Below are 12,668 nucleotides of genomic sequence, written 5' to 3' on the forward strand. Positions count from 1 at the left end.
TCTACAAATGATATTGTATGGGCCTTTTTATGTGCGAACCCAACACCGTTGCAGTTCGCCACGAATCGTGTCCTTACAATAGTCATAATCACATTTATTGTGAACATTTTGTAGTATTTTTAGTATTTTTCTTTTTCATTTCTAACAAGGCTTTTAAAATAGGAGACCAATAAAAATTTAACCCAATTGAAACCCTAAGATGTTTCAAATAAAATGCAGCAAATGTGATAAATCATTAATGACGACTAATCGTCTACTAAGCTACACACCAAATAATATCTATCTATCTCTTTCTCTTAAAAAGAATATATAAAATTAAAATTTAGATTATAACTGTACTTAACTATGCATAATCATATATCCAAGTTAAAGTAAGTTCCTTTTGATTCAATTATAATATTCAATCTTCTATATGAAATTAATCTTAGTTTAACTAGTATTATTCATCAATTTCTATATTTACATCAAATTAGTCTTAATTTAATTAGTATTATATAATTTTATTTAATTAATGTTTACATATAAAAAGGCTCCATATAAAATTTTTGCCTTAGGCCCTAAATTTTGTTGGACCGGCTCTGGTCTCTAACAATGAAAACTTTAACCATACAATTGTACAAATTTCGGCTTTTTTAGGAACTCATACCATAAGAAAACTAGACTTTAAAACATGTTTATAAAAATTGTCAAAGCATCTCTATATTCTTCATAATTAAGAGAAATTACACTTTACCACCTTAAACTATACTCTCAATTACATTTTGCACCATAAATTTTTTGACTGTATGTTTTGCACCCTAAACTATGATCATTGTTACACTTTACACCCCGACATCAAATTTACTGTTAACTTGGATAAAAAAATATGACATAATGTGAAAAGACCAAATTGCCCCTTCTTTTTAATCCCTTACAAACAAATAAGAAATTATACTTTTCCACCTTAAATTATGTTCCTAATTACACTTTACACCATAAACTTGAAATCACTTAATGTTGGCGTGCAAAGTGTAACAATATTTATAGTTTAGGATGTAAAACGTGCATTCAAAAAGTTTGTATTGCAAAGTGTAATATGAGATATAGTTTAGGGTAGTAAAGTATAATTTTCCCATAATTGACAAAGGAGCAAGGAAATGTTATAATCTCCTAACACTACTATATTATTTCACAATCACCACTACAGATCCAATGAGAAGACAAAAATCATAAAGTTAGATTGTTGATGCACAAGGAGTTCATTACCAGTGCCAAGCCAGCCAGCAAAAAAACAATTGCTTGAACCAGTATGATTCTACATTTTTTTTTATGCAAAGTGTACATTAGTATGATTCTACATTATTTACAACAAAATTTGAGAATACATAACAAATAAACACATCTAAGGATCAATACCAGCATTACATGGGGCAAGCACTAAGCGGGAATTTTGAAGTAGAGAGGGTGGAAAGGGGGCTCGACAATTGCTTATGTGTGATTTTAACCGAGGTATGTTGGGGTGTGCACTTCTACATCGGTGACAACGCAACTCCATAGATAACAAGCTTTCATCATCTCTTAAGGTTGCTTTACCATGGCTGCTGACTTCCTCAAGTACATCTACAGAGTCGAGAAAGAAAGCGGTATTGAATGAGTTCCAGTGCTTTTTATTTTTCAAATTTTTTGAATCAAAATCTTGGCTAATAACATGAAGGTGTAGTTGTCGCATTGATGGGACCTGCAAAGAGGAGACACAATCAGAAATGCCTTCTAAGAAACCCAATTTTCAACTTCCACTATACCACTGTTGATTGATAAGCCAGCATTTTGTGTGTGAAACTAGAAAAACTATCGAAATTGGCAATGAACAAAAAGGCACAAAAACTGCTATCAAATGTAATGGCATGTCGGATCATCCTAAACACATGTTTATTATACTCCACTCTTTAATTCTTTCCATCATAAATTATTCTCACCAAATCTATTCAATTTACAATTAAAAGTAACTTTAAATACTTGTTTTAAATCATAAAATCATCTTATTTTTTCAGAACAAAAACACACGTTTCTTTCCTCTCCCCTTCTCATCATAGATCCTCATATTGTCCCATATCATTATGTATTGTTCCAGTCACTTGATATCACATAAAACCAAACTCAGGTAGCTGAGTCCTTAATTTAGCCTGCAATTGGTATTGTCCTCAACTTTTAAATTTATTTGTTTGTAAATCTATCCTTTCCACAACACCTAGTCTATGGCTTTAAAGCTTGGAACTACTAACATAAAATAGTTTCTTATTTCCTCTTTTTGGCAGACTCAAATGCAGAACCTACACAGAACTCACCACAACAGGTCCTGAGCCGTGGCCCATAGGCATAAAAAGGAAACAAAAAGAGGAACACTTCAACAAATACTCTAAAGCAAAAGTATTGCATACCGAGTGATAGCCAAGGCGGAAGATCAATGATGCATCTTCTTGCAGAAACTTCTCAGCCCACTTCAAACCCACATCGTGCATTGTCTTTAATAACTGCAAATGGTCTTTACTAACATCTGCAAGGCGATCAAGACCTTCAGATCGTGCTAGCACCAAAAGATGCCTTCTTGCCTGCATAAGGAACAAAAATTCCACACCTGATATATGCGATTTATAAATAAACGAAAAGGGGGAGGGGAATTATGGTTCCAAATTACCTTGGGATAAAGATCATTCAGTACTACAACATCATCTGATATCTCCAGCACAACATCCTTATGTGACTGAGGGTGCATGGCAATTTTATGAAGAGCTTGAGCCCATGATCCCCATGCCTTGGTCATGCTTCCATCAATCTTGTCATTGTTTTTGTCTACCTTTCCGATTTTGGACTCAGGGATATCTGCCACAATTTCATCCTGAGATCCTTTGCATTTTTTGCTTCTATCATAGTCATGTTCATGCTCTCTCTTACTCTTTTGATCATTATTTGGAGAATGCTTTGTATTTGCACCTTCAATGACCTCTTGTGCCCCTGAAGGATTTGAGTCAAGGTTTTCATTGCTTACTTTGGCCAACTTTCCTTGGGTCCTAATTATAGATGCAAAACCTTCAAATAATGAAGTGTAAGCTTCGCGGAGAATTTGGCAGCCTTTAATATAGTCATTGTTCAGACAATTTGGTCGATGTTGGTTCATATTTGGTCCAAGAACATGTATGACATGGGTAACCCCTTCCCTACTAAACAAGGGAGAAGTTGAAGGGAGAGGAACAACCACAGCTTTCCCCGGGTGAAGAGATTGAGCTTGTTCTTTGGTTGCAATCTCAAGGGCAGGACCAGCAGCATTAAAAATTGCAGCATTCACACCTCCACCTCCAGGTTTAAGTCGCCTAGAAGGGAAAATTACACATACATTTGATAATCTTGACATGCAAATTATGCATATAATCACAAGCTTATTGCATTATACTTTCGCCAACAAAGTAACAGTGAACTAAAGAATATTGAACTTTTGTGTTATAATTGAGCGAGCAAACATGCAATCAAATCTCAGCATATTGTAACAAGAGCAAAATGGTTGAACTTCATGACAAGTTATAATATTCTGTAATAATCAGAACAGCATTTTCTCCGTGTAGTCAAAACAAATAATGACCAAAGCTTTTGATTAAAAAAGCTCAAGAGAACATCTTGCAACAGTTTTACAATCATGGATGAAATTCAGTCAACGCATCTTTGAAAATAGACAAGTGATCTTTGGAGTTACCCTATATGGTTTTTTTTACTCATATATTTATTAGCCCTATATGGTCCAGGTACCAATGAGGTTGAAATAAGGGTCTCAACTAAGTTTTCCTGCTTTAACATGTGTCCCCACCCCCCTTTCTTTTCCTTTTCTTTTGCTATGTAAATAAATACAAGGAAATGATAAACTTACCAATTTGCAGCATTAGCTATTACATTGCAGCGTAAACCTCCTTCTGAATAAAGTTTTGTGATATCTCCTACAAATGTAAAAAACTTATTCAACTCAATGTTTTTCTGGGCAGCTTTTGTCTTAACCAAAGACAAAATCTTTGATTTATGAGACACGTCCACCAACACAAGCCTGGCACTCCCAAGCTTATTTACATATTCCTCAACTACCTCGACAATAATATCAGAGGCTTTCTCAAGGTTGAATTGGAAATCTGATGTTGAAATAGATGGAAATGCCAGAGTAGGAGTGTTGTTCAAAGAAGCATGACTGCCAGAAGAGCAAACTGCCAGGTTTTCACCTTCCTTTAACTCCTTACTGGCATTCCCTGAAAATGAAGATATATTATCGTGTCCTTTGTAGCTGGGCTCCTTTTCCTCAGTATTCTTATGAGAAACAGAACTCTGAATGCTATTTGCATCAGATACTGTGTTAGCAGGAACCTCTACTTTCTTTAAAAACCTCATTATACCAAGCTGAATTTTGGCATCTGGGTTCTTCTGGCCAAAGGAGCCATTGGGAAGTGTATCCAAAGGACCAAGTGCACTGTATGTGTTATGAGCAGCTTGGACATCACTCTCATTCTGGCAAAATGTGATCCGAGTATACCCTTCACTCAGTTTAGGAAATTCTTTCTTTTGTAGCATTCGGTTCACCACTGCAGCAGCTTTTCCACCTTGCAAGTTTCCCTCATGCCCAGTCCGTTTAACTGTTCGAGATATACAGAGTTTAGCCGGAAGATCAAGCACAATGGCATGCACATCTATATTGGGATTGCCAAGCTTCACAAATTCTGCACGCTGTTCTCGGTCGAGATTGCATCTATCGATAAATAAACTTTTTCCATCATTCAATGCACTAGCAGCACTCTTTAGGCACTGAGCTTTTGTTCCAGACTTACCATTTCCAATGGTATCCTGACCAGGGCAGTGACATCATTGAATAATATCAGGGAGAAGCACTTCATTCAAAAGAAGTAGTTCAAACATTAATAGACACCACAAATTATTTGAATAATTAGTACAAGAAACACAAACTAGCCAAATAACACCAGCTAGATAACATTCTAAGAAATGGGTCGTGGATAACCATAAGAAACTCCGGTAAGAAAGCAATTGTGTTAGATCATTAGTGTGGTGGTTGATGTCTTTTAAGATATTGTTCTATATTTGCCATTGAATTTTGTTAGAGTAATGTTTAAAAGATTTAATTCACCATTTTCTAACGAACTAAGTTTTTGAGATGGTAATTTATAATGGTATCATAATTTGTGATACCAAATTCAAACCTTTTCTTTGCTCTACCTACATTTAAAAAAAAAAAAAAAAAAAAAATTCCCACATGTCGGATCCCACTTAGTAATTGGGAGTTTGGGCTCACACATGAGATTATTAGAATAATAGTTAAATGACTAAATTCACCATTCCCTACGAGCTTAATTTTTTGGAAAATTTTGTAATTTATCAAATTTCACTCAGTTGGTTCTTCCTTAGAGAACTAATCACTTACTGATACCCATCACATAATTCACACACACACACACACACACACACACACACACACATATAAATTCATGCAAACGAAAACAATCCCACAATCTGTGAACTGAACTCTAAAGTCAAACCCATACAAGCATTTCATCGAACATGAGGCGTTCATCAGAGATAAACAAGAGAAAGACAAAATATACAAACCTGGCAAATGCGAACCCAGGGTCTTGTAGAAGAGGCCATGACTTGTTCACAAAATGTGGACTTGCCACTACCTGGTGCACCCACCAATATCACCACGATAGGCTTCCCTTTTGTCTCTTCACCTTTGAACAACACACAATGAATATCAACTAAAAAGAGCACAAAAAGACAGAGAGTTGAATGGCATTTGATAATCCACGACAACCTTAAACCCTAGCGAAGTATAAGAAAAATAATTGAATATATAAATAACTGCTCTCAAAGGTGGGGTACCTTTGGGTTTTGGAGTGTCATCGATTTCCATTTCCATTTTTTTGATTTTCGATTTGCCTTCACCCTTCAGGAGAGTTAAACAGTTTGGACTTTGTAGTACATTCTGCTCTCTAAATCCATGGTTCTATACCTTTGGTTCTTCAATTGCTGCTACGCTGTGTTTGGCTGCGGTTTATGGTTGGCCTAGGCTAAGGCTAATCTTGTCCTAGAAAAATGTGTTTGCCTGAGATAGATGGTTCGAACCACCAAGCAATAATATAGTTATCTATCTATACGACGGTCGTTTAGTGTTAAACATACAAACTAAAATCCTATTTGATTCGGTCTAAAATGTTTTAGGCAACATGGAACATTTTATATGATCTGTAGAAATCTATCCATACCGAAATTACAAATAGAAAAGAAAAGAAATGTTTTACAATTTTAAACACTATAGATCATTATACAAAGAAAGTTTTGGATTCATGTGTTTTTTAAAAATATAAAACATTATTTGGTTTGGGTGTGATCGGATCCCTTGGGTGGGTTGAGTTCAATGGGTATCTAGACAACCTTACATGCTACCACCACCCTCTTCCCTCACTGCCATTGAGTCCATCATTTAGCTATCATAACCACTCACCCATTGTAAATAGTTGGTTGTTGGTCATTTGTCACCACGACCATTTATAGTTAACCACCACCATTGGTCAATGTTGTCACCACCTACTCGCCATTGCTATTATTATTGGTCATCTACCAATATTGTTGCCACTACTATCACTATCTTTTTCCTCTCAATTTTAACAATCATTTCAAATTTCATATGCAACCAAACCTTAGAATTAGATAACGAAAAACAAATCAAATTCTCAAAAAATTGTTTCCCACTAATATTTGTTCCAATAGAAAACATTTTACATCAAAAAAAAATTATTTGTATAAGTACAAATAAATCAAATTGAAACTATCAAGTAACAATTTTCAAAATTTGTGAACTTGTTTATCATTTGATTAAGACAATATATAAGTGGTCATTTGAACATGATTTTGGTGATTACTAAATAATTCGTCCATATGCATCATAATGTTTTGCCTAAAATCCAAATTACACTTTTTAAAGTTTAGATAAATTGTTAACTTTATAATGTTTGATGATGCATCCAACATTAGGAAAACCAAGTTGAAATTCACTAATTTTATCACGAACAGAGTTCAAATTAACCTTTCATATTAGTGGCCCACATTCGGTGAAAAAGGAAAATAGAGGGTGTGGATTTCTAGTGGAGGTTGACGCTCTTAAGGATGAGGATGAATGTGGTTTAATCGAGCTACAAATCTAACCCAAACTATGTACTCAATGCCACCATCACATAATCTTAAGGTAAGGATAAGAGAGATTGACATAATTTAACACATGTGCAAGTTATGGAAAAATGTGTGGTCATAGAAGAATTGTATTATTATTTAAAGCCCATAATTATAAAAATTTTAATGGCTATTTTTTTATAGTTATTTAAATAATTTTAAATTTCCCTCACGCATAAGATGTATTTCTTCCTATTTTATTCCATGGTTAATATTAAAACCCATGCCAAAAATTTGTCTACTTTTTCATCCACACGTGAGAAGCCCAACTTAGCCATAAAATATTATCATGGAGTATTTATTTTTTTATACTTTTTTATCCGAGTACTTGTTTTACACAAAAAAAAGGAAAAAGAATTTACTAAGAAAGGGTTGGTGAACCGGTCCGGACGGTCAGATAGTTGTGAACCATAACGAGTCACTCCGGTCTAGCACTAGGGTTTAGCTATAAATACTTCCAAACCCTATTACATCTTTCACATTTTCCCCTCGGATCATCTAGGGTTTCTGAAAAACCAAACGAAGCAAGAAACACAACCGCGGCGGTTTTCGTTAGCTCAATCACCATGAGAGCCAAGGTAAAGCTTCCAATCAAATTTCAATCCCAATCCAAATCGATCCATTTCTCCGATTTCAGCTTCAAAAAATTTCGCGATTTCATTTCAATCTCTCATATATTTGCTTGCGTTTTGTTTGTTTGGTAATTTTGTTTCAGTGGAAGAAGAAGCGTATGAGGAGGCTGAAGAGGAAGCGCCGAAAGATGAGACAGAGATCTAAGTAGAAATGCTTACAGATACAGTCTCCTTTTGTTTAATGTTTTGTCTTTTTGAGTCTCTAGAAACAAACAGAGGATTGCGTTTTTTTTCTCTGTAATGTCTTTTGATCAAAACTCTGTTGTTGTTAGATTCTATCTAATGGATTATTATTATTAGTTTTTGGATTTTTATTTGGTTCTGTTTTGATTAATTTTTTTGAGAATGTTTATGATTCCGCATTATAATTGCGCTTTCCGTGTGTTTTTGCTTAGTTCAATATTTCTGTCTTTGATTGTGAATTTGTGAAGTGGGGTTCTCAAAGTATTGAGAAAAATAGTTGAAGATTATGTTAAACTGCATGACAAACTAAATGAAATTATGGTATCAATTGTAAATAGGTTGTTTGTGTCATGTCTGCTTTCCCATTATCTAGTTTAGTGTATGATTGTTTTATGGATTCTTTGTTAGTTTCTTGAATGTATATATAGTTTCTTATTTAGGATTACATTGTCTTCAATGTGTTTGTTTCTACGGAAATTGGAAAACTCTGTTTCGTACTTTTTGTTCTACACATTACATTTTATTTGGGTAATCGATAGAACAAATCCTTTGTTAATGCACCGTACTGCTATTGACTCTGTTATCTACACTAACAATAACTAAGCCTTAGACCCAAAGATTTCTGGCCAGTTATGGATTATCGAGGTCAGTTATACGTGTATTCTCTTTTGCCACTCCACTCTATCATATCCAAAGGCATCTCCATGTCACCTCCTTAATTGACATACTATTTTACTAGTTCCACTAATGTCATGTCTCCATCTAATTTTTTTTACTCTTCGATTTGAATTCACTTACTTTTCCCATTGTTTCATTAATTGTTAACCTTAGCACATCACCAAACCATTTGAAAATTTTTAATCATCTTTTCATCAGTAGGGCCAACCCCTAAATTTATTTATTTAGAATCCAATTTTCCTTATGTGAAATTTTTTTGTTTGTTTGTTTGTTTGTTTTGTTTTTTTTTTTTTTTTTTTTTTATTGTATGAATCCATGTATCTTCACTTGTGTTATTTGTCTCATTTTCAGCTACCCTCAGTACCCAATTTTTTGAAAATATTGCTTTTTAATAGCCCGACATCCTTAACCATGGAGCATAATTGGTAATAGTCATTTTAACTTAAGAAGTATTCTCTTGATTCGAGTTTTTACTTTACATATTACATCCCCTACATCCTCTTCCTCTTCAATTTGTGCTATGGTCTTGGCGATTAAGTTTTACAATTTTTCATTAATACTTAGTATATGAGGAATCTCCTTACCAACATTTTGATTCTTGAGGCCATCCGCAAAGGATTCCTCTTGATTAAGTGGTGTGTACGTTAGGGTAAAAAGGGTAATAATGTAGCAAGAAATTTTCACTTAGATTGTTCAAGTAAATGAATAAATGTATTATGCATGTATGTAATATGTGTGTGTATGTATAATTATTGAGTTGTAGCTAAAATGGCACATTTCAAGACTTACTGATGTGTATCCTAGGAAGAAATATTTGTGTATATAATATTTATAGTTTAATTATGTTTCAATTTTATAGAATAGATTGGTCCTCTTTAGGAAAAATTGTTGGTTTGGCCCTAGTTTGTTCAAAACCATGTTTGTTTCAATTTTAATATTCTAGAATTGTTTGGTTGGTACGACAATGAATATAAATGACTCGTGCATGAACATCTTGTAATCAATGTAACCATTTAATTTACTTGAAAAAATTACAATAATTTTCCAAAGGAAATGATGCCAAATGAAGCTCCTAATTAGCTTTGGAGTGCCGAGGAATAATTTACTTCTTGTTTTGGCATAATATTAAGTTGATATTAGATCTAAAGCAGACAATTTTTGTAGCTTTGTTGTGGACTCGTGTTATTTGGACATGTCATTCAATCAACTCATTTGGCAGATTCTATCATTCAGCATGGCCAAGAATTTGACCAAGATAAACCTTTCTTATAATGATCTAATAGGTGGGATTAGTTCCACTAACTGGATAGATCTTTCGAATCTTTTTAACCTTGACTTGCGTTCCAATTCGCTTGATGGGAATATTCCAGTCTCTTTGTTTTCCCTTCCATCATTGCAGAAATTACACAACTTTCAACAATCGATTTTCTGGTCTACTCAATGAATTTTACAAAAGTTATTTTAATATAATGGATACCCTTGATTTGAGTTCCAACAAATTGGAAGGGCCTTATACCCATGACTGTCTTTGAACTTCAAGACCGTAAGTTTCTGTCACTTTCTTCAAACAACTTTAATGGCTCCTTGCAGCTTAATAAGATTCAACAATTGAGAAACCTTTTCCATCTTGATCTTTCGTACATTAGCTTGTTGATTGAATTAATATAATGGAAATAATTCTTCTTTGTTGCCGTCCTTTCCCCAGATTACCACATTAAAATTATCTTCTTGCAAGTTGAATTAATATAACCATTCTAGACCTTTCAAATAACCAGATTCAGCAAGGGAGTCCTAAATGGATTTGGAAACTTAGTAATCTTCTTTACTTAAATCTCTCTTAAAACCATTTGCAGACGACCCTTAAAGGACCTTTACTCAATGTTTATAGTTTGAGTGTCCCTAGACTTCGTTCCAACCAGCTTGAGGGGGAACTCGTGGTTCCCCCACCATTTGCCACATACTTGGATTTCTCGAGGAATAACTTCTACTCTGCCATACCAGCTAGCATTGGTCACTCCCTTCCTTTTGCTTATTTCTTCTCTCTTTCAAACAATAAATTCCATTGGGGTATCCCTCTTTCATTATGCGGCACTACATATATTCAAATTCTTGATCTGTCATATAATACTTTGAATGGCACAATTCCCCAATGCTTGATTGAGATGAGCAATACTCTTAAGGGTGTTGGATTTGAGGAGAAACAAAGGGGCTCAATATCTGATACATTTCTAGATGTTTGTGGTTTGAAACTCTAAATCTTAGTGGAAACCTACTCGAAGGAGTTGTACCTAGGTCTTTGGCAAATTGCATGAGTTTCAAGGTCTTTGACATACACATGTTGCGCGTCCTTGTCTTGTGATCTAATAAATTTCACGGGCTGATTGTTTATGGAGGGTCAAATTGCATCTTGCTGATTCTTCAAATTCTAGACCTCAGTTCAAACAACTTTACTGGTCAGCTTCTAAGAAAATCCTTTTCTACCTGGAAGGCAATGCTGGAAGAAGAGGAGGATCCCCCTTCTGCGCTCTATAACCTTTACCTCGAATTTGATTTCCTTGATTTAATCCATTTTATTATCAAGATGTGATAACAGTAACTAGTAAGGTTCTAGACATCGAGCTAGTGAAGATTTTAATTATAGTCACCTTGATTGACATTTCCTGCAATAATCTTGATGGGCCAATCCCACCATCTCTGGGAAACTTAGCTCAACTGGAATCCTTAGACTTGTCAAGCAACAATCTCACTGGGGAGATCCCCATGCAACTTGCAGATCTTATTTTCTTGGCAGTCCTAAAGCTTTCGTTTAATCAATTGGTTGAGCAGATTCCACAAGGCAAGCAATTTGCTACATTTTCAGAAGATTCCTATGAGTGGAACAAGGGATTATGTGGGTACCCTTTGGAGATAGAATGCACATCTACTGAGCCTAGATCACTACATCCAACATTTGAAGAAACTCATTCGAATTCTAGAATTGTGATTGACTGGAATTTCTTAAGTTCAGAACTGGGATTTGTTGTTGGCCTTGGGATTCTCATTGGACCCCTTACGTTTTGGAAGAGGTGGAGGATATGGTATTACAAAAACTGACATTCTTTCCAGCATCTTTCCTCACTTGTATCTTGGAAAAAATATGGTCGAAGATGAGCACAGACGAATAAGGAGCGGAGGCACTATTGATAGTTAGGAGGAGCAATGCAACAGTGTGATCATGATTACATCTAGCAAAATAAAGAATCCATCCTTGCAATTGGATGTAAAAGCATTGTCTTAAGGTATGATGTTTGTAACTAGTAAGCTGTATCTCTGAAATACTTCTCTAATATATGAGACGCACATGTAATGTGGAAGCGAAACTTGCCACTGCTGTCACATGTTTGTCTAACCCGTTAAAAAAGCATTAGACTTTTTTGAGCAATTCTTCCTATACTACACCACAAACTTTCGAAGGCTCAGATTTTCCATCAAGATGCTAATTCTGAGAGATGTAAATAGATTGCAAGTTACATTGATCTAAAGCAATTAATACTGCAATAAACAATTTTTTATTACAATTTTAACTAAATAGGTTTGGTCTTCTATAAACTTTTTAGTATCTCCAATCCTTTATTTTAGTTTAAGGGTAGATGCCATAGAAATGATCAATGCGAAGTTCCACAATGAGGCAGTCCCATGAAGTTTTCAAGTAGGCAGTATTGAAAAAGAACAAAAGACTCGTGCTTATGTAGCTTTCCATGAAGAAAGTGGTGGAGTTTCAGAATCCTTCGAGGTTACAAAGTCATGCATATATCTGTCACCCTTAACTAAATCCTCTGAAACAAATGATTCAAGTTCAACCATTTCTTTTGATGTCAGTTTCATAGACAGAGCTCCAATGTTCTGGTTGAAGTTTACAATCTTGGTGGTTCTAGGTGTTGGACACGT

The 12,668-nt window shown here is 34.8% G+C and overlaps 2 protein-coding genes across 2 annotated transcripts; one reads left to right on the plus strand and one right to left on the minus strand.

Moving 5' to 3' along the window:
- Positions 1-1,173: 1,173 nt before the first annotated feature.
- On the minus strand, positions 1,174-6,087 carry LOC115957312 (transcription factor bHLH140). Its single transcript, XM_031075535.1, has 6 exons — positions 5,902-6,087; positions 5,629-5,750; positions 3,896-4,851; positions 2,675-3,347; positions 2,418-2,588; positions 1,174-1,717 (listed from the first exon to the last, which is right to left on the minus strand). Exons 1-6 carry the CDS (start codon positions 5,936-5,938, stop codon positions 1,382-1,384), a joined length of 2,295 nt encoding a protein of 764 aa, XP_030931395.1. The 5' UTR covers positions 5,939-6,087; the 3' UTR covers positions 1,174-1,381.
- A 3,888-nt stretch (positions 6,088-9,975) lies between these two features.
- Positions 9,976-11,834, plus strand: LOC115956484 (putative receptor like protein 25). Its single transcript, XM_031074847.1, has 3 exons — positions 9,976-10,110; positions 10,595-10,982; positions 11,323-11,834. Exons 1-3 carry the CDS (start codon positions 9,976-9,978, stop codon positions 11,832-11,834), a joined length of 1,035 nt encoding a protein of 344 aa, XP_030930707.1.
- Positions 11,835-12,668: the final 834 nt, after the last annotated feature.

Source organism: Quercus lobata, chromosome 8, assembly GCF_001633185.2.
Source record: "Quercus lobata isolate SW786 chromosome 8, ValleyOak3.0 Primary Assembly, whole genome shotgun sequence".
In the NCBI taxonomy this organism is placed as follows: Eukaryota; Viridiplantae; Streptophyta; class Magnoliopsida; order Fagales; family Fagaceae; genus Quercus; species Quercus lobata.

What these genes read in the sequence shown, in the direction of transcription:
- LOC115957312 (XM_031075535.1), bottom strand. Translation starts at nt 5,938, where the DNA reads ATGGAAATGGAAATCGATGACACTCCAAAACCCAAAG. An exon ending in TGACACTCCAAAACCCAAAG is followed by an intron (nt 5,751 to 5,901) that starts GTACCCCACCTT and finishes TGTTGTTCAAAG; the next exon opens with GTGAAGAGACAAAAGGGAAG. An exon ending in TCCGCCTTGGCTATCACTCG is followed by an intron (nt 1,718 to 2,417) that starts GTATGCAATACT and finishes TCCTCTTTGCAG; the next exon opens with GTCCCATCAATGCGACAACT.
- LOC115956484 (XM_031074847.1), top strand. Translation starts at nt 9,976, where the DNA reads ATGGCCAAGAATTTGACCAAGATAAACCTTTCTTATAATGATCTAATA. An exon ending in CGCTTGATGGGAATATTCCA is followed by an intron (nt 10,111 to 10,594) that starts GTCTCTTTGTTT and finishes AACCATTTGCAG; the next exon opens with ACGACCCTTAAAGGACCTTT. An exon ending in TACATTTCTAGATGTTTGTG is followed by an intron (nt 10,983 to 11,322) that starts GTTTGAAACTCT and finishes TTTATTATCAAG; the next exon opens with ATGTGATAACAGTAACTAGT.